Here is an 18,945-nt window from a genome sequence, read left to right as displayed (position 1 = left end):
AGTGTCCTTGTTGGAAGGAGGACAGAGAGGACAGCAAGCCCATCTGTGAAGTCCATTAAGGGCTGAGACTAATGTAAAGGAGGCTCTAGTCAGGAAGCTTGGTTCAAACCCCAATTCTGCTGCTAAACCTGCTGTGTGTGACCTTGGGTGACTCACTTAACCCCAGCCTGCCTCTCTCCTCTTCTGTAAAATAAATATAAATAATGTCTACTTCAAAATCATGAAAAGTGAAATGAAAACAGTTGCAGAATAAAGTGTAGGAGCACCTTGATTTTCTTTTTTCTCTATCCCATGAGAATGAAAATAACCTAGTTCTGCAAACAATGAAGAAACCGGATTTTTTTTTTCTTTCAAATGAGGAATGGCTATGTGAATCACAGCAAAGCCACAGAAGGGAACACAAAAAGCCATTTAAAATGGAGGTTAGGCAGTAACACAGAAAATGACCGCAATACAGTGTTAAAAGGAAGAAACTGAGTACAAAACACACCGACTCAGTCATGTATAAAACAGCTCCTTGGAGAAAATACGAGGAAATACACCGAAAAGCTAATAGTGGTTGGGTTCGGGGTGAGTGGAGGTGAGCTTACAGGTGACTTTTTCCTATTTTCTAAATGTTCTGAAAGTATATTAGATTTATAATAAAAAAAATTTTATTTCATAAAAAAAAAACATTCCCCAAACCACTGCAGGAACAGTTAGGTATCCCAAGAGTCGGAGCATGCTGGCACTACGATGTACAAGGGCAGGCGGGCAGGCAGAGTCGCACAGAGGGCCCTGGGGGTGGGGAGGGGCTGTCAACTGTCTCAGGCAGCCAGCCAGTCCCTGGGGAGTGGGCCTGGGGCCCGCCGCGGGCACCGAGGGCAGACGGCTAGGCAAGAGCTCTTCCGGGCCGCACTCCCAGAGCTCCAGGTCGGGTCAGACAGGAGAGCTGGGGTAGCCTGCAGTTCTGGGCAGGCTGGGGCTCCCAGATCTCCGTAGACCCAGCGCGCACAGGAAGGCTGCCGTGCCGCTGAACCCCAGGGCTCTGCCTTGTCCGCGGTCTGCTGTCAGGAGCATCCTCAGGGCCCAGGCCCTGGAAGGTTCCATCTGCTCCTCAGTGGGAAGGAAGGATCCAGGCCCCAGGAAGAGGAGCAGGCCCGGGTGTTTGAGGTCCCTGTCATGGTGCCCCCCAACCCCACTCCACTTCCTTGTCTCCCCTCCCTCCCCAGTCCCTGTGGCCTGCCACTCCAGCAGCATTCACAAAATAACAGCCTTTAATGGAAATCATGAAGGAGGGAGGCGAGACGGGGGAGCAGGGACAGGGCATCGCCCATATCATTCCCTCCAGCCAAGCCTGGGCAGTCTCCTGATGTCCTCCCCCTCCCCACACTTCACTGTTGTCTGGCAAAAGGGCAGGATTTCAGCGGCCCCTTGTCCAGCATGCCTGCAGTGCGAAGGGCCACCCTGGAGCCCAGTGAAGATGTGGGTGGTGTAAGCAGAGCTTGGGCAACAGGTGGGACAGTAGGGGATGAGGCAGCAGAAGAAGGTGTTGCTTAAGCCAGAACGATTCCCGAGGTCCCCCAAGGAAGGGCTGTTTGTCTCTTGGGTTCAGGGGGCAGGGGTCGGAGGGAGTCATTCACCCCCAGTGTGGGCCTGGTACCGTGGAGAGGGATGCAGGGACGGAGCAGGTGCCAGCCTGTGAAGGGCAGTTGTGAGCTTCGATGGCACCGTGGTTGTTGGCTTTAGGGCCCAGGTTGGGGTGGGGAACAGGGTGCCCTGCCTGTGCCCAGAGTGGAGTTTGAGGGATTGATCAAAAGTCCCCAAGTGCCCCAGCGTCATTCTCTGCTGAAGCTGTGCTGGGACTGAGCACCTGATCTACCTGCCCCCCTAACCTACCCCAGACACTCGGGATCCCCCTATTTAGCCTCCTGTAATGTTCCCACAGACACCTTCACTGCTTGGAACACAGCCCAGTCCATCTAAGAAGAAAGAGAAAGGACAAGGTGTTTACAATCACATTCCGGGGCTCTTCCCACCCAGAAGGTCCCTCCTGGGCCCAGGCTGGCTGCTTGCTTGGCACAGAGTGGATTTGCTGTGCCATCCCAGCCACCCTCCTGGCCAGCGTCACACTCACCTGGGCATAAAGCAGGCGGCGGTCAGGGGACAGGCTGGGTCCCTGGTGGCAGAGCTGAGCAGAGAGGGCAGAGGTCTCCGGGGACAGGAAGTGCTGAGTGACACTCACGGTGCTTACCAGGCCCTGCACCTGTGCCAGAGAGGAGGTGGACAGAGGGTCAGTGGAGACTCGGGCTCACGCATCCTCCCCCTGCCCCTCGTCCCCGAGGTCTACGTCCCATAACAACCCCCACCCAGCTCTCAGAGAGCGGAGGCCCTGGACCCAGCACCAGGCACCTCAAAGGGCGTGGCCAAAACCAGGCCAACGGGAGGCCGGAGAGGGCACAGGCAGGGTGAGCGTCCGAGGACACGAAGCCCAGCAGGGCTACGTGACTTCCAGACCACTCAGCCTCTCCTCCCCTTACAGTGGGGTGGGACTTCCTGCCCTGCCCAGTGCTCAGGGCACTGGGAGGGGCGAGGCCCGGGGTCCTCCGGAGCACTGTGGTGTCAGCTCTGGCTGCTTTGCATGGTCTGAGCGCCCTGCAAAGCCCTTGGCCTGCTGGGGAAGCACCTGGTGGGGAGCCCCGGCAGGCACCAGCACGGCCTCTCCAGGGGCCTGCAGCAGGGTCCAGCAGTTCACGCCCCACTCCTCCCGCAGGCGCCGCCGCAGCCCTGCATCCAGGTAGCAGTAGCCCGGGGTGCCAGGCTCCAGGTTGCCTGCTCCGGCCGGGCACACCTCAAGGAAGAGAAGGGGGAATGAGCAAGGGAGGGAAACGAGGAAAGGGCTGCAGGATGGGGCACAGACTTCCCAAAGGCCAGAGGCGCAAAGGCCAAGAGCTGAAGTGGTCAAGTCTTGAGGGCAGGTGGGGGCGGCCATAGGGGCGGGAGAAAAGGCTAGGTGGTGAGGGGCTGGGGCTGCTCAGGTCGGAGGTTTGGCTGGAAAGAGTGTAGAGGACAGGATTAGGGGCTCCAAGTCTGGCGGTCTAAACCCCCACTTTTCTTGGGGCTGGATGCCTTTGAATAGCCTCTGTGACCCTGGCCCTGGACCCCTTTCTCCAAAAACCCAGAAAGATGTCCTACATGATCCCAACTCATAAACTGTCTATATCAGGAGCTCTTAACCTGGAGTCCCATGAATGTCCTGCATTGGCTGCTAAATTGTAGGCCACCAGATAGCTCGATGTCCCTGGGGAGACCATCTGCAGCATCGATCAGATTAATCTAAGATCCCAGATCCAGGAAAGGCCACACAGAGGCTTTGATGCACCGTGGATGTACAGGCTTGCCTGCCAGACTGAGGTCTCTGAAGCAAGCATAGCTATGGGGGAGGGGGGGGGCCTTCATCAGCCCAACCAGAGTGGGGAGCTCCTTGGGCAGACAGGGACTCATGGGAGCCAGAGAAGGAGATGCCCAGGGAGTTACCTGCAGAGGTGAATGCCAGCATCGTGCTCCACCTGGCCACCAGCCAAATCCACCCCTTCAGTAGGACCTCAGCAATTGTCCCTGGGCTTAGGACTCAGGGTTCCAAGACTGGGCCATGGGGAAAGGGGAGGCTGGTGAGCCAGCCTGGAACCTAGGGTGGCCCCAGGCAGGTGCCAAGGCTCTTTTGCCCTCAGAATCCATCCTGGAGCTAGATCAGTGTTTCCCAGGCCACCCAGTGAGAATATGCCCCTCCAACCTTCTCCGTGAATCATCAGGTTTGGCCATATGAGACTGCCTAGAGCGACCACACCCAGACTAGATGAGGCCATCTGTGTATGAAGGTGTGCTTCTGTCTGCTTCCTTCGGCGTGTTCCGGCGTCTGTGTGTATATTTACGGGTCTCTGTGTGTTTGTCAGTGTGTCTGTAGATACGCATGCCTGTGGGCAGGACGGTGTGGTGGACAGCCATGTTAACACCTGCATGTCTGTCTGTGTGTGTGTTTGTGTGTGTCTTTAGCAGGGGTGACACTTGGAGGATGGCTTTCTCCCAGGACAATCAGGGTTCAGCTGGACTTTAGAACCCCTGGGCCTGCCCTAACCTTAACACTGGCCTTCCACCTCCCCGGCCCCCTGGAGCTTCCTGCCTCCTGCTTATCCCCTCATCTTCTCCTTCCCTGCCCCTTATCTTGGTCCAGTCTTTCCCACCCACCAGGCTGCCTCCTTCAGCCCTCACTTGCTAGCATCCCAAAGAGCACCTCCTTATAAGATGTAGATCACGGGGGCGGGGGGCTACAGGAGGGCATCTCAGATGGGCTTCCCTTCGCCCTCTGCCACCTGGAGCCCTTGCAGGGGAGGCTGTCTGCCCCCAGGAGAAACAGGGCTATGACCTAGTCTCAGGTTTCAGCTCTACCACTCAGCTTCAGTTTACTCACCTGCAAAATGGGAAAGCAGCAGTGCCTGCCACACAGGGTGGTTGTGACAATTAACCGAGATCATGTACCCAAAGCCCTTACACAGTGCCTAGCCTGCAAAAGCTCCTGCTCTCGTTTCATCTCTCGGTCCCTGCTCACTCCCTGCTCTTTCTGTGTGCCCCACCACGCAACTCATAAGGTCCCAACCCGCCTTCTCTGAGTGAGTCAAGGCCGTCCAGCTCACCTGGGGGGTGGGGAGAGTGAGCACATGGGGCACGCACAACCGGGAGAGAGCTTCAGGGGCCTGGGAGCCCCCACTTCTAGGGAGCATGAGGGCAGCTCAGGGGAAGGGGAGGGCTCCCAGCTCCTTCCTCACCATCTGGAGAAAGCGGCGGATGCGCTGAGCGTCCTGTGCTCGGAACACGTGCCAGACAGTGCTGACCTGGCTGCCTGGAGACCAGAGCCCCTCCCCATCCAGGCCTGAGAGGAAGTCTGTGGAAGAAAAACAGCTCAGGGGGGCCCGGGGATGGTGGGGGGAGAAACAGCATGTCTAAATTTGCAGACTGTCTGACCCCTGCCTCTGGCCCAGGACCCACCTTTCTGTGCCCGGTGCCAGGTAGGCGGCGGGGTCTCAGCACGTACCAGGACGCTGACCAGGTCGGTCACCTCCACACAGAGGTTCTTGGTCCCCAGGTGCCCACGGTGTGGGCTCACACCTGCACGGAAGCAGAGAAGAGACCAGCAGGTCACGGGCCCCAGGACTTTGGCACAGACACGCCTGTGCCCAGAGGTAATAGGCATGGGATCAGGGGCTGGGCAGGAGTGGTATGGGCACTCACCATAGGCTGCCCACAGCTGGGGCTCCAGTGGACGCAGGGCGGGGCCAGGTGGGAGGTAGGAAGCCAAGTTGAGTTTCCCGTGGCGGGCACAGTACTCGGGGAGGGGCAGGCTGGCAGCCAGGTTCTCCATCCTGGAGGGGGCGGGGTCATGCCCAGCCGACTCAACCCAGGCACCCGAGATCCCCTCAAAGCCCACCACTACTGGGGTCACTCCCAGAGGCAAGAGGGTCACGGGGTGAGGGGCAAGGGGCTGGTCAGAGGCTAGGCAGGTACTATGCTACTATACACACCTGCTGGTGTCCTCATCCCCCAGAGCTCTGTGCAGCAGGAGGACGGAGCCCTCGTCTGACTTTGGGCGAACTAGGGGAGGAGACATGCCATTGGCCCAGGGGAAGAACCTCCTTGCCCAGAGGACTCGGGCCCCGTGGCAGCAAGAGGGTCTAGTGTCTGCCCTGGGCTCTGCTTCCAGCAAACCCCCCCTAAGGTCACCATGGGACTTCGCTGCCACCTGGCTCAGCCTCCCAGCTCCCCCTGCCCCACATCAGGGACACTTACTTTCAGGCCGGGAGAATCCCTCCCAGAACGTTGCACTGTGGAGGCTTGTGGGCTGGGGAGGCCCGAGGGGCGTCAGTGCCTGCACCTGGCCTCCAAGTGCCCCAAGAGCTTCCGTCCCCCACAGGTTGCCTCGCAATGTCCTCTGAATCCCCGACACCAACACGGGCTGCAGTGAGGAAAGGCAGAGGGATGCAGGGGGAACGACCAGATGGGCAACCCCCTTGGCCAGGCTGGGGCATGTTGTAGGGGACACGAGACTCACGTGGGGACCAACCCTGCTGCCCACTCTGGGTGATGGGCCAGGTCTGCCTGGGCCTGGGATGAAGGCTCTGAGGGTAAGTGAGGCCGGGAGAACTGGGAGTCAGGAGGCAAGGAGCCTCACCTGGCCCTGCCTCCAGTGCTCCTGGAAGACATGGAAGCCTCTCTGAGGCCTGGGCTCCTGCAGCCACAGCAGAGCTCCGGGAGGAGGCAGCCGGGGCCGCACTGGTGAGAGGGGCAGGCCCAGGCCTTTGCGCAGTCCTGGCCCGGCCCGCAGCCCCGGCCCCAGGGCTTTCTCCTGGATCTTCCTTTCCACCACCTGTGCGATGATGCTGTCCAGGATGTTGGTGATGCGGTCATCCTGTGTGGACGGAAGGCCAGAGGGGCAGGATGACTCAGGACCTGCCTTACTCCACAGGGAGGGCCAGCCCAGCCTGTGTCCCCAGGGTCCCCAGGCCTCCCTCTGTGCCCTTGCTCACGCTGGGCAGGGCAGGAGTGACCGGGGCAAAGGCCATGTGTATCCGCTCGTGCCCCAAGCAGAGTTTGACAGCAGTGGAGGCCAGCAGTTCACAGAGAGAGGGACAAGGTAGGGGCCCTCGGCCGGCACGGTCCTCTGCCGGGGTCTCGGTGGAGTCCGGGGTCTCTGGCAGGGAGGAAAATGGTGAGGGGCTTCCCCTTTTTCTCGAGGCTCCACTGCCCACAGGCTCTGCCCTCGTGTCCTGGCCAAGTCTCTCTCCTCACTGGCGCTGCCCGGCTCAGCTGCTCTGGAGGCGCTCACCTCCCACCGCCTGCCGGCAGCTTCCTAAACCTCTCCGGAGGAGGAGGGGCTTACGATGGGGGTCTGACTGCAGAGGGGTGAGGGTCTTGTCCTAGATTTTATTCAGATTTATTTCCTCAGGAATGATTTGAGAAGAGTGATGGAGACTATGGGGGCACAGGATGGCTAAAGCCATTCCAATCTGTCCTTCGGATGCCAACCCCGCAGCCCAACCTCCCTGCACAGTCTGAGCAAGGTCCAGGGGAGCTGCTCACCCTCTTTGATGTCCTTGGTCCTGTTGGTGTCCCCGTTGCAAGAAGACTGTGGAACTGGGGGAGTTTTCTCTGTCGGCTCCTTCTGTTAAACCCATCCACCCCCCCCAACCCAACCAGAGATTTAAAAGCGGCAAACATAGCTCAATCCAATTCAACCCACAAGTATTAACAACAGACTAGAAAATTGTGTTTAGAGGGAGCAGAATGTTATGTGATATAACATTAGGTGGGAAAAAGTTGCTCAAGGAATTCCACACACAGTATTGATCTAAAATGTACAAAAATAGGCTGAATAAATACCTAGACAAGTGACTGGAAAGAAAGTTGTCAAAATGATAACAGTGGCATTATAGCCTATTGCTGTATTCTTCCTTATACTTGTTTGTATTTTCCATAATGGGCACGTACCAGTGTCTGGCACACAAAATGCATTCAATAAACTATTTCTTGAATGAATCGTTTTTATAATAAAAGCATGAACTTTATAAAACCTTTGTAAAATGCATGCTGGGTGCCTGCCCTATGTTAAGAGCAGGACAGAGAGAGAAGGTGGGCCCATAGTCCGCCCGCAGGAGCCTGTGCCTGGGGAGTGGAGAGACAGGGCCCGCCAGCGAGCAGCTCCAGCACGATGGGGCAAGTGCTAAGCTGGAACACGCACAGAGTGGCAGGAGCTCTGAGCAAACAGAGAGGGAGGTGGGGCCGATGCTAGAGCTCAATCCATGGATCCTGATCCCCAGAGGAGAGTGAGAAATAGCTTGATTTTACCCAGCGTCCATGTCCCTCATCCCCATCAAAAGACAAGGGCCAAACCCTGCCAGTAATTCCCAGACACACTGCCCAATCTTGGGGCCTTCACCAGCTAGTGCTGCCCAGCTTCTTACCTGCTGGCCCCCATCCCCAGAGGCCCACACTCGGGCATCAGCTTGGCAGGGGCAGTGCCCCCGGATGTCAAACTTGACCCACACCTCGTGCATGGCGGTGCTCAATTCTGCCAAGGCTGTGAGTGGGGAGGGAAGACGGAGTTTGGTAGTGAGTGTGCACAGAAGGCCGTCCCTGTGCTGCTTGGCCTCACCAAGCAGGAGGGCGCGGGATTGGGCGGAGCCACATCCAGACAGGACCCGCCCTCTACACAGCCCACCCCTCCAAGATGGCTCACCCTGGCTAGAAACGAGCTGGGTGAGCATCAGGGAACTGGCAGTATGCCTGGCCTCTTGGGGACACTCCTCCGTGGACTCCTCCCGAGGGCCTGTGAGGTAGGAAGAAAGAAGCTGCAGGTCAGGAAACCAAGGTAACCACAGCTTAAGGTCAGAGAAGAAGCACAAGGGCATGACATCTAAATCAAGGGACTCGACAATCCATAAATCCATAAAACATGGGCTTCTGGGACACTTGGGTTCAAGAATAACGTAGGATTCTTTGCTTGTGGAACGCAGAGACTTTAGAAAAATGCTGACATACATTGCCAGGACTCCAAGATGATCTTGTAGAATACAGTGTTCTCAAACATTTCTGACCCTGGAACTCTTTTTGGCTACCTCTACTGGAACACTGGGAAATTTTAAGCCCTCAGGTGACTGAGTGGAGCCAAGGGAGAAGCTGAGAACCATGAAAAAAGTAAGACTTGGGATCATAAGGTCTGAGTCTAAATCCTGGACCCAACACTTCTTAGCTGTGTGACCTTGAACAAATCACTTAACCTCTCTGAGTTTTTCTTAACTGGAAAACGGAGGCAATATACCCACCTCACAGTGTTGTAAGGTTTAAAAAGGTGCAAGCTGAGCAAAGTGGGAGGCATAGAGTAGGCACTCGACTTCTTTTAAGGGTGGGCAAGGACACAGGCGTGGCCCTCTGATCTGGGGAGAGGGAAAAGTCTGCTCTAAGGGGCATTGAGCTGTGGTGGCTGAGGCTGGAGCTGGGGGCGGAGGGTTTCTTGGGGAAAGGCAGCCCAGAAATGGCCACAAACCTTAGAGCCGCCCTTTCGAGGCCCCCGTCCCTGCCCTCCTGCCCTCAGCCCCCAGCTCCTTTCCTACCTGCTTTGTCCCTGGCCCTCCTAGCACCCGCCATGCGGCCACAGGCCACACACAGCCGGTGGCTACAGTGGGGGCATTTCCAGTGGGTGTTGAAGAGTCCGCGGTGGCAGCGGCTGCAGCAGCGTGGAACGCCTGGGTTGTCCTCTGTCCTGGCGGGCCCCTGGCCTGTTGACCACGGGAGAGAACAGGGTCAGAGGAGGCTCAAGCCACAGGTCCCTTCTGAGGACCTCCAGGCAGGGATGGAGCGGAGTGGGAGCGGTTTCCGCTGTGGGGCCACCCTGGACAGGAGACAGGCCCCGGACAAACAGGCTCTGTAAAGAACCTCCCCATGGCCCTGTCTTCAGAACACCCGCCCAGGGACAGTACAGGTCTCACCTCTCCAGGTCGTGCCCCAGGGATTTCCCCATGGGCCCTGAATTACAAATCCACACCATTTCCAACACAGTCCTCCCCCCACCTCCCTCCATCCCGAGGAGCTGTCCCTTCAGGGGACTCTGTATACCAGAAGAGGGAACCTTAGGAGGCCACTCCTTCCCTCACCCACACTTTCTGACTAAGCCCTCCTCGGTCAGTGGGAGGACGCCAGTGAGCATGCGTTCATTTACTCATGCTACAAACACCTTGCCCTGTGTGGGGCTGAGTGCTGGGGACTCAGAGCTGGTCAGGGCTCAGAGCTGCCCTCCCAGTGCTCACATTCCAAGAGGGGAGATGGGCCCATAAACACGGCAGTGATCATGACACCACAGGGTGGGTGCTGGAGTAGGAGAACGGGGTAGAAGGGCAAGGGTGGGGATAGTGGGGGCAGCGACACAAATGGGCCCCAAGTGATGAGTAAGTGTTCATTCATCGGGGAGAAAGGGAGGAGAAGGGCATTCCAGACAGAAGGAACAGAGAGTGCCAAGGCCCGAGGGGATGGACAAGCTGGGGTGAGCCGGGGAGGACGGGCCACCGGGTGATGTGGAGTGCTGGGAATCCAGGCTGAGGGAGTGGCAGGCTAGACTGGCTCGGGGCGGGGGGGGGGGGCGCTGGACTTTCTGGGACAAGAGGGAGCCACCAATGGGCCCCTACCCAGGTTGCAACCCTACTGCAGGGGTGTGTACACATTTTCAAATGCACACATGGGGTTGTGGGAGGGCCTAGTAGGGAGAGCCTGAAACCAGAGGGACCCGCTGAATGCCTGGCATCCCACCAGTCTTTTCGCATCGGCCCAGACCCTACTAGCCTCCTAGGGCCTATGAATCCCAAACTGCAGGGAGGGCCCCCACTTTCCAACGCCCTTGAAGACACTTGGCACCCTGTTTTGTTTCCCCAGCAAACCCAGAAACTCTTAAGCAGCTGGACTGGACCAGGTTTCACACCCTCCCAACATCCCTCGCCCCGGCAAGAGACGTCAGAACCCATGTCGACTAGGAGTCTAAGCCAGGAACAAGGGCAAAGCAGGCAGGAATTCTCCTGAGTTGGTATCAGGATGGACAGTGCTAATGGGAGGGACGGGCCCCAGGAGGGAGGGGCCCACACCCTGCAGGCCCCATGCTCCGCGTCAAAGCACTGTGACCACAAGATCCAGCCTTCCCTGGCTCCTGCCCGCGCCGTGGGTCCTGCTCACCTTCCCGCTGCGCCCAGGCCAGGGCTTCGCGCTCCCTCCGCAGCAGGCGGCATAGTCGGTCCCCCAAACCACTTAGCAGATGCTTGGCGAGGCCCTTGCTGAGCCGGGCCTCGGGGCCAGACCCTCCTCCCTCCTCCGAGCCAGCTGCTGAGTCTTCGTCCTGCAGCTGCTCCCCTCCCAGAGGCAATCTGGAGATAGGGCACAGGAAGGTAAGGAGGGAGCCCCGACTGGAAGGGTGCCGGGGGCATCCAGGGGCAACGGGCTCACCTCGGCACTTGCTGGGAGTGGCGGGCCAGCCCTCCCGCCTCTCCAGCTGCATGGGTACAGCTTTGGCATGGAGCCATGCCTGCCAGGGGAGCCGAACAAGATGTATCCTGAAGCCCTGGGTCCTGGAGGCTGGCCCTACCATCTTGGGGTCCTGAGGAGACAATGAAGCTGGTCAGGAGTCCGGGCTTCCCGAGCTTATGTGAACCCCAGGCCCTACCTTTAACCCCCAGCCCGCCCACATGCAGAGCCAGCCCAGCCCCTAGGCCCCGGTCTACGAAGCCTGATTTGGAGCTAGTGAAAGTGACCTAGGCAGCCAGAAACTTCACAGAATGGGCTGGGCGGAGAGCCTGGGAGTGCCCTGACAAGGCCTGATGGCCGAGGAGAGGTCCGCTGTGCGTGGCTGGAGCAGCTGGGACGATCACCCTGCCCCACATGCAAAATCCGGTTAGTGTAGACGTCCTTTTATCTTTTTTTTTTTTTTAAGTAAGCTCTATGCCCCAACACGGGGCTTGAACTCACAACCCTGAGATCGAGTTGCATGCTCCACCGACTGAGCCAGCCAGGCGCCCCTCAGTCAGTGCAGACTTTGGATAGCTCCGCAGTGGGCTTGGTGATCCCGCTGGCCTCCTGTCCGCGTGAGGAGACAATCCGGGCATGGGATGGAGGGTGCCGGAAGGTGAGAAGGCTGATAGTTTCAACACACGCTACAGGTGCAGTGACCCAAGAAGGGAGAGGGGCCAACAGCTTCCCAGCCCCGGCAGAGGCCTGCGAGAGCACGGACAGACCCACGCCAGGTGCAGGGGTGCCTGGGCGAGGCCACTGAGAGCTTCGATCCAGGCCCAGTGGTCCAGGAGGCTAAGAAACTGAAGTGACACTGAAGAGCTGAGACTGGGGCCAGCAGTGCTGGAATCACAGCGTGACAGAGGGTCCAGGATGCACCCAAAGTCCTACTACTGGCCAAGTCCAAACTGAGTTTCTATGATCCGGCTGGCCAAGGGAGGAGTTGTTCGTTCCTGGGGCGGGACACGGGGTCCTTCAGGAGGGGCGGTGCCCCAGACGGGGCTATGTGGCACAATCACAAAGATGAATGTTTACTGAGTGTGTACTCAATACAGTGCCACATATTCTTCAAAGCCCTTTATGTGAATTATGCCATTTCATCTTGCAGCGGTCTTTACGAGGTGGATGCCATCTTTATCTCCATTTTATAGATGAAGAAACTGAGGCCCAGAGAGGTGAAGTAACTAGCCCAGGGTCACAAAGCACTAGGCAGCAAAGTTCGGACCCAGGCACTCCGACTCCAGAGCCCATGCTCTGAACCGTGTTGTGACACTGCCACTGCCACATGACAGCTTGGGACAAGGGCCGACCTTGTCAGGGGAGGCAGAAGGAATAAGAAGCCACTTGCTGGCAGGCTCTGGCCTGTAGATGCTAAGAAACTCCCAGAGAACCATCACACCCGGGTGGGAACCCAGACCACTTGTGTGATCCACTCATAAAGGGCCTAACGACCCCACCTCCCCACAGAGCCCCAGTCCTGGCTGCCCCTCCCAGGCAGGGCCCCCTGCACCCTTACCTCTGTGGTCATCATGCTGCACGGCCTCTGCCTTGTTCCCAAATGATGAGTCCAGCATCTCCTGCCGACCTCTGGCCCCCTGCCCCGCACTGCCTGGGAAAGGGTTGGGCGGGCGCTTGGCAGCTGGGCTTCCACCCGCTCCCTGGACCTCAGGGCTGCTTGCCCTCTTGAGGGCCTGCAGCTGGGCAGAAGGGCTCTCCTCGTCCCCAGGGCAACCACCTGGACACCCAAACTGCTCAGAGTGTCGCGTGAGCCATGTCTTCTTTAGCTTGGTGTGATGGCTGGGTGGGCAGGCCCTGGGACCAGAGGCCTTGTTCACTTCCTCGTTGGATTCACTGGGCCCGATGGTGCCCCCCTCCTGGCACTTCCCACAGGGGCCAAGACCTCCATCTCTAGCAGGTGGGTGAGATGAGCAACAGCCTCCCTGGGTGGCAGGAGGCCCAGGAGTGGGGCACCTTGATGTGGCTGATGGCCCCAGATGGTACCCAAGGCTCCCACCCCCTGGTAGAGTCCAGACGTTGCCAAGAGTATGAACCAGGCCCGGGGGGCACGGGGGCCAGGGGGTCCGGGGAACAGAGTCCGGATGCCCCAGGAGGAACGGGCAAAGGTTCTGATGCCTGCCGACTCCTGCCTCTCCATCTCTCTGGTGGAATGAAGGATGCTCCACTTCCCCAGTTCTCTGGAGATGCCCACCAGAGGCTAAGCCTAACAACCCAGGTTCCGCAGTTGCCAATGGTTCCTTTGCCAGCCTGAGGATGCTTGGATCCTTGTGGTAAAAGCCCTAAAGAGAGGAGAAGGGGTAGAGCTCGTGCTGACTTTGATCCCCAGTGCTTCAAAGGATGAGCAGAACTGCCGACTGGCAGGTGTGCGCCTGTGTGGCCTTAAGGGTCAGGAAAACACTGAAGAACTCAATCCTGGTTTGCAGACCCTGCTCCCTAAGTGCCTCCCCACTGCCCAGCTTACCCCCTCCCCCCTCCCTCCCTGGGATTTCTGAGACCTCTGCACAAATCCAGCAACTATAGGGTTAGTGCTTGCCACCACCAAAGGGCCTCTGAGGATCTATTCAGATTGTTTGATGACAAGTATCATACTGATCTTAAAATAGTCTAAATCTTATTCCTGGGCATGGGGGTGGGTTGCCGGGGGTGGGGGTGGGAGGACAGGTGCCACAGACACAGGCCATGGGGACACCTGCACATCCCACTCCCAGAGAGAGGGCCTTGTCTGTCCCCCGACCCCAACCCCAAGACGAGACTAGTGTTCAGAGGCCGCAGTTCCCAGGGCCTTGTTCTGAGTGGACAATGAGTGAGTCAGTCCCTGAAATGGCCCAAAGTCAGGGAAGGCTCAGTGAGATGGAACGGCTCAGAGGAGGAATTGCTTGGGGCTGACTCTGTCTGAGCTGACAGGCTCCTCTACTAGGGTGTTGTCTTATGTTTTCGTCAGAACGGAAGAGCAGAGTGCTGTGGCCAGGCAGGGCCGCTCGGGAACACTGAGCGGCCTAAGCCCCAGGTACCCTCTCTGCTCCAACACTCACCTTGCTGCCTAAGCCGAAGGCAGAGGGCACTTTGGGCTGCCCCCCTGAGTACACCCAGGGGTGTGGGGCCAGGGGCCAGTCACATGGACGCTCTGGAGGCAGGCTGGACACTAGGTAGGGTGGCAAGCAGGTGGGCACCCAGAAGGGAGCTTGCTCGAGGATCTTGGTCTCCAGAAGGAAGGGGCAGTGCAAGGGCCGGAAGGCCACAGGGTCACTCTTGGGATGGCCACCATTATTATGCTCAGGAATCAGGGGGCCATAGCGAGGCTGGCACGCTGAGCCACAGAGTGCCAATGGGTGGGTAAGCATTGCCTCCTTCCAGCGCAGCCCCTCCTTGCTACCCAGCCAGTTGGCCTTCCTCTCCCCATTGCGGGGGCCTTCTCCCTCCACCTGTGGGAGCGTGTCCTTGGGGCTCTGGGGAATGCCAGGGGGAAGCCAGGAGTCTGGGGTGCTTAGGACACCCCTCCAAAAGGGAGCAGGCTCTCCCAGGCACAGTGCGCCCCGGCGCAGACCATCTCGAGGCAGGGTATCCGGCTCCTGTCCCAGGATGCCCTTCTCAGGGGCTGTCTTCTCCCAGGCTGGGGTGTCCTTCAGGAAGCTGGGCGTACTCTCCATCACTCTCCTGCCCTCATGGGGCTCTCCCAGAGGGGGTCCCTGGAGCATAACCAACAACGCATGAGCTTCTTAGGCACGTGCCCCAAGCACCGTACCGCCTGGGGCAGAGCTGGGCACCGCCCTGGCAACACCAAGGCAGCTCAAACCAGTAAGGCAAGTGCCAACCTACAGCTAGGCTCCACGCTGCCTGCCCACATGCAACTCGAAGGACCTGCCTGGGTGGGATGCTCAAGTGGGGGGAGGTCAGCCCTTACCCCAAATGCCCAAGCCCACCTGGGCCAGAGCCCCTCAGCAGAGACCACCATTTCTAGGATGACATGTCCTTGCATTTGCTGAGCCTGGACCCTGGGCACGAGCCACGGGGCAGGGAAAGGGGCGAGAACCCAAAAGATGAGGTTGGTGGAAGATACTGCACTAGGGGACAAGAAGACAGCGTCCTGGCTTTGACTCAGCACCTGCTATGTGACCTTGGGCAAGTCATATCACTCCTCTGGGCCTCAGTGTGCCCTTGTGTAAAATCGGGTTTGGAAATTAGCAGTCTCAGAGGCCTCTTTCCACATTGCAGTCTGTGGGACCGGGGGTGGTGCTTGCCTACCCCCACCCCTCAGCCCCACTCAAGCCTGTAGGGGTGCAGGCAGGGTAGGCTGGAGTCACTGGGGAGAGCCGCCAAGGCAGGGCTGCTGGCTGGTATCTCTCCCTACACTTGGGCAGTCCCTGGTGTGTCTCTTCCCAGCTCTCTGTGGTTTCATGGCTTTGGAAGCAGAGTCCCAGGACAACTGCTGGGGGCTGAGATCTCCACCGCAGCCCCCAAGGGAAGGAGCGAGCCGGCACAGGAGAGAGGGATTAAGAGGCCTCAGCTGGGAACGGGTCAAGCTGCTCGAGTCCAGCAGGCAGTGCCAGGGCCGCCGGCGGCCGCTGGTAACTGCAGCCTGGCAGGGGGAGGGAAGGAGGCGGGGAAAGCAGGCTGGGCCCCAGAGAGAGGCAAAGGAGGGAAAATTGAACGTGCGTGCAAAGGACCAGGGTGACAGGTGGCACCGGAGCCGCAGCGCTCCCCCAGCGCGGCCCCCTCGGCGGGCTGGATGAAGCCCCAAGAGAGGAGGGAGGTAGCCCAGGGAGCCGTGACAGAGGTCGCTCGGGTTTTCTGGGGCCACAGCTCCGTCGTGGTCCAGCCCCGTCGGGCATCCTAACTTTCAGACCTGTGGCGCCGTCCGGAGAAGCACAGGGAACTCACTCGCTGCCGGCGGCCCGGGCTCGGCTCACAAACGCCCCGCTACGAATGTCCCCAGAAGGCCCGCCCCTGGCGCCCCCTCTCGGCGCTTACCTGGGCTTCGCGAGCCGGGCGCGGCGCGGGCGGCGGCGGTCGTCGTGGCCGGCGCCGGGCGCCCGCTCCCCATGGGCCGGCTCCGGGGCCTCCCGGCCGGCGAGCGAGGACGCGTTCTCCCGCTCTCTGCTCAGCGCGCTCGCGTTCTCTTTCCCCCGGGGCGGCGGGGGCGCTCTAGGGCCGCAGGTTGGAGGGGTCGGATTCCGGGATCTGCAGGATGCGGCACACGGCGCGGATCGGCCGCACCAGCTTCTGGGCCGAGGCCGTGGGTTGCGCCATGGGACGCCGAGACTCCGTGCTGCGCCGCGGGGAGGGCCGGGCCGGGCCTAGGGAGCGGGTGCCCCCGGAGGGAGAGTGGGAGCCGGGCCGGGGGGAACGTGCGCCCCGGGTCGGAGATGGCCGAGTAGGGGTGGGGGGAAAGGCCGAGAGGCCGGGGGAGGGGATCGTGCCTGGAAGTGGGGGCCGATCCCGGGTCCCAGGAGAGAGGCACCGGCGAGGGCGCAGCACGGCGCAGAGCGGCTAATGGAGGGAGAGCGCGGCGGACAGCGCAGCAGGACCTCTCATCGCCATCGCCAGACGCGCAACTGAGAGTGGGGAAGCTGCTCCGCCGGTTTCCTCCTCCAGCACCCTGCGGGAAACAGGAGCCCGTGATTCGGCGGCCCCGCCCGGGCCTGCCCCCTCCCGGGCCCCGGGGGCTTCCGCCAACGCCCCGGCGATGCCACCGGCTGCGCACGGGGAGAATGAGCCCTTTGTTCCCCCCTCCCCCCCCCGCGGCACCCGGGCGCCTGCCGAGAGAGGCTCCCCCGGGGCAGCGTGCCAGCTTCCCAGCCGCCCCACCCTCCCGTGGGCCCGGCCCCGGAGCCTGGCAGGCGGGCAGCACCCCCACTATAGGTGCCAAGCCCGGGAACTGGAGCAAAGGGCGGGAGGGGCCGGACCGGGCCATGGTGGGGCGGGGTGCCCCCCGGGGTGTTAGGGCGGGGCGGCTGGGGGGGGGCAGTGCCAGAGCTGGCAGGGGCAGTCGGGTTCTCACGGGTCAGTGATGGGCGCCTGACCCACGCCAGCCGACCCTGTGCCTCCCGGAACACTTGCTCGTGGTCCTTCAGCTCTGGCACATGGCACCCCCCCTCCCCCACTGGCCCATGTCTGCCCTGCCTCATCCTGACCTGGCCAGGCTGCTCTTCACCATTCTTGACTCAAGCCCCCTTCCGGGGCCCAACAGCCGGCACTGGGTCCTGCCTTAGCAGTTCTGGGGAGACCTAGGCTCTAGTCTGTCCCTACTCTAAGGGCCTAGGTTTCAGCAAGTGTCCAGAGAGGAGGTGGGCCCAGATGAGGCCAGACACCTGCTCCGGCCTGGCATTCTGGGGGTCTGCCCCATCCCAATTCCTAGTGCTTCCAGGCCCAGCACTGGAGAGGAGCCCATGGGAGTGGCTCCTGGGAGGGAGCAGAGAGGAGGAGAGGAAATGGGAAAGCAGGGCACCCTCCACCCGAGGAAGCATCCCGGCTCCTCTGCGGGGGTGGTTCCAGAGCACAGACACAAACAGACAGATTCAAACACACACAGACAGATTCAGACACACATAGAAACCCACACGCCCAACGGGCGCTTCCCTTCCCTGCAGGCCCCCACCTCCCACCCCACAACTCCCCTTCCTCCCTCTGGAAGCCATCCTTGGCCTGCTTTCACCCAGCCTGGGACAGAGGCAGTACCATCCCACCCACCACCATCCCATCGAAGGGATGAGTTCTCCGATGCCTCCAGCCTGGTCCCAAGTCACCACCCCTCTGCCATCCCTGGAGAGGGGAGCCAGGAAGAGCTGGGAGGGAGCCTTTTCCCAAGAGACTGAAAGAGAGGCAGGAATCATTTTACCAGCTGAGGAGAAGAGGGGGCTCAAGAGAAGGAGGCCCGAAGGGGCGCCGGGCAGGACTTGGCTCATGTCTGCACCTACTCGCTCAGCCCCTCCGCCTCCCCCCAGAGGCCGCGCGTCTGTGGCAGGACAGGCTGGTAGGCGCTGTTTACATGACTGAGTTATTAACACTGCCTTCCTCCCCCAGCTCCCCTGAGGGGTGGCCTGGACCTCAGTGTGCCAGGGGAAATGATCGTGGAGGGTCTAATGTAGACTGCAATGCCAAGGTCCCAGGCCCCAGACCCCCCCCCCCCCGCAACGAGGCTGGCTGCAGGGTGCAGATAGGGAGCTGGGGTGTGCCTGTGGTCCCCCATCTGTGTCCTCTGGCAGCTGAAGCTTGTGGGAGAGTCTGGGGGGAGATTCCTTCAGCTTAAGGCCTAGAAGAGGCTGGGTAGGGCAGGGTGGGAGCCTGGGTTGTCCTGGGCACTGAGGGCCTGTCACTGTCATCCTCAAGGAGACGGGGACTGTGCCAGGGAAGCAGGACAGACATCTCCCCACATCTCACCCCCAGTTGCCATGTCTGCTTTGTCAGGTCACAGTCTCTGGACAGGAACAGGACTCTCAGGACAGGCTCCTGAAATGCCCAGGGGGCCATGGGGGTTGGGGGAGAAGGCCCTTTCCACCCTCACCGGCTCCCCATCCTGCTCCACAGCCCATGCCATGGGCCCACAGAGCCCTTGTAGCTGGCTGTTCTGTGCCTGAGGACGCAGCAGATCGAAGGAGACGCAAAAGATACAAACACAGAAGGAAAGCCACACACGGGTGGACACAATGCTGGATTCATGGACAAAGGCAAGCTGACCAGCACCCCCAGAAGCGCCTGGGCTCACACCGACCCCTCACCCGCGCATGCACACACACACACACACACACTGATACCCACATTCATGCTGACAAGCGCAGCAGCACTCACGAGCCAGCTACCCTCACGCTGTCCCCAGAGCCCCTTACCTGGGCAAGCACAGTGCCCCTCGGGTGGACA

The 18,945-nt window shown here is 60.2% G+C and overlaps 2 protein-coding genes across 2 annotated transcripts; both read right to left on the bottom strand.

Moving 5' to 3' along the window:
- Window positions 1-653: 653 nt before the first annotated feature.
- On the bottom strand, window positions 654-16,167 carry HR (HR lysine demethylase and nuclear receptor corepressor). The gene is made up of 19 exons (XM_025873875.2): window positions 16,060-16,167; window positions 14,124-14,777; window positions 12,590-13,370; window positions 11,014-11,164; window positions 10,747-10,934; window positions 9,141-9,305; window positions 8,267-8,356; window positions 7,992-8,107; window positions 7,111-7,192; window positions 6,558-6,721; window positions 6,203-6,439; window positions 5,821-5,986; window positions 5,556-5,625; window positions 5,266-5,396; window positions 5,023-5,142; window positions 4,803-4,918; window positions 2,666-2,830; window positions 2,117-2,245; window positions 654-1,961 (listed from the first exon to the last, which is right to left on the bottom strand). The coding sequence occupies exons 2-19, from the start codon at window positions 14,736-14,738 to the stop codon at window positions 1,899-1,901; spliced, it is 3,549 nt and encodes a 1,182-aa protein (XP_025729660.1). The 5' UTR covers window positions 14,739-14,777; window positions 16,060-16,167; the 3' UTR covers window positions 654-1,898.
- Window positions 16,155-16,701, bottom strand: HRURF (HR upstream open reading frame). The gene has a single exon (XM_073892635.1). The coding sequence runs from the start codon at window positions 16,336-16,338 to the stop codon at window positions 16,234-16,236; it is 105 nt and encodes a 34-aa protein (XP_073748736.1). The 5' UTR covers window positions 16,339-16,701; the 3' UTR covers window positions 16,155-16,233.
- Window positions 16,702-18,945: the final 2,244 nt, after the last annotated feature.

The sequence above is a fragment of the Callorhinus ursinus genome, unplaced genomic scaffold, assembly GCF_003265705.2.
Source record: "Callorhinus ursinus isolate GAN/ISIS: 27379988/994484 unplaced genomic scaffold, GSC_fseal_2.0 scaffold4, whole genome shotgun sequence".
Taxonomy (NCBI): domain Eukaryota; kingdom Metazoa; phylum Chordata; class Mammalia; order Carnivora; family Otariidae; genus Callorhinus; species Callorhinus ursinus.
This window is presented reverse-complemented; position numbering and strand designations above follow the sequence as displayed.

Bases quoted from the DNA above. Each gene is read 5' to 3' on its own strand.
- HRURF (XM_073892635.1), bottom strand. From the start codon at position 16,338: ATGGCGCAACCCACGGCCTCGGCCCAGAAGCTGGTGCGGCCGATCCGC.
- HR (XM_025873875.2), bottom strand. From the start codon at position 14,738: ATGGAGAGTACGCCCAGCTTCCTGAAGGACACCCCAGCCTGGGAGAAG. The intron at 8,108-8,266 runs GTGAGCCATCTT...CCCCACTCACAG, and splicing joins CCAGCTCGTTTCTAGCCAGG to CCTTGGCAGAATTGAGCACC. The intron at 5,987-6,202 runs GTGAGGCTCCTT...TCCTCACTGCAG, and splicing joins AGCACTGGAGGCAGGGCCAG to CCCGTGTTGGTGTCGGGGAT.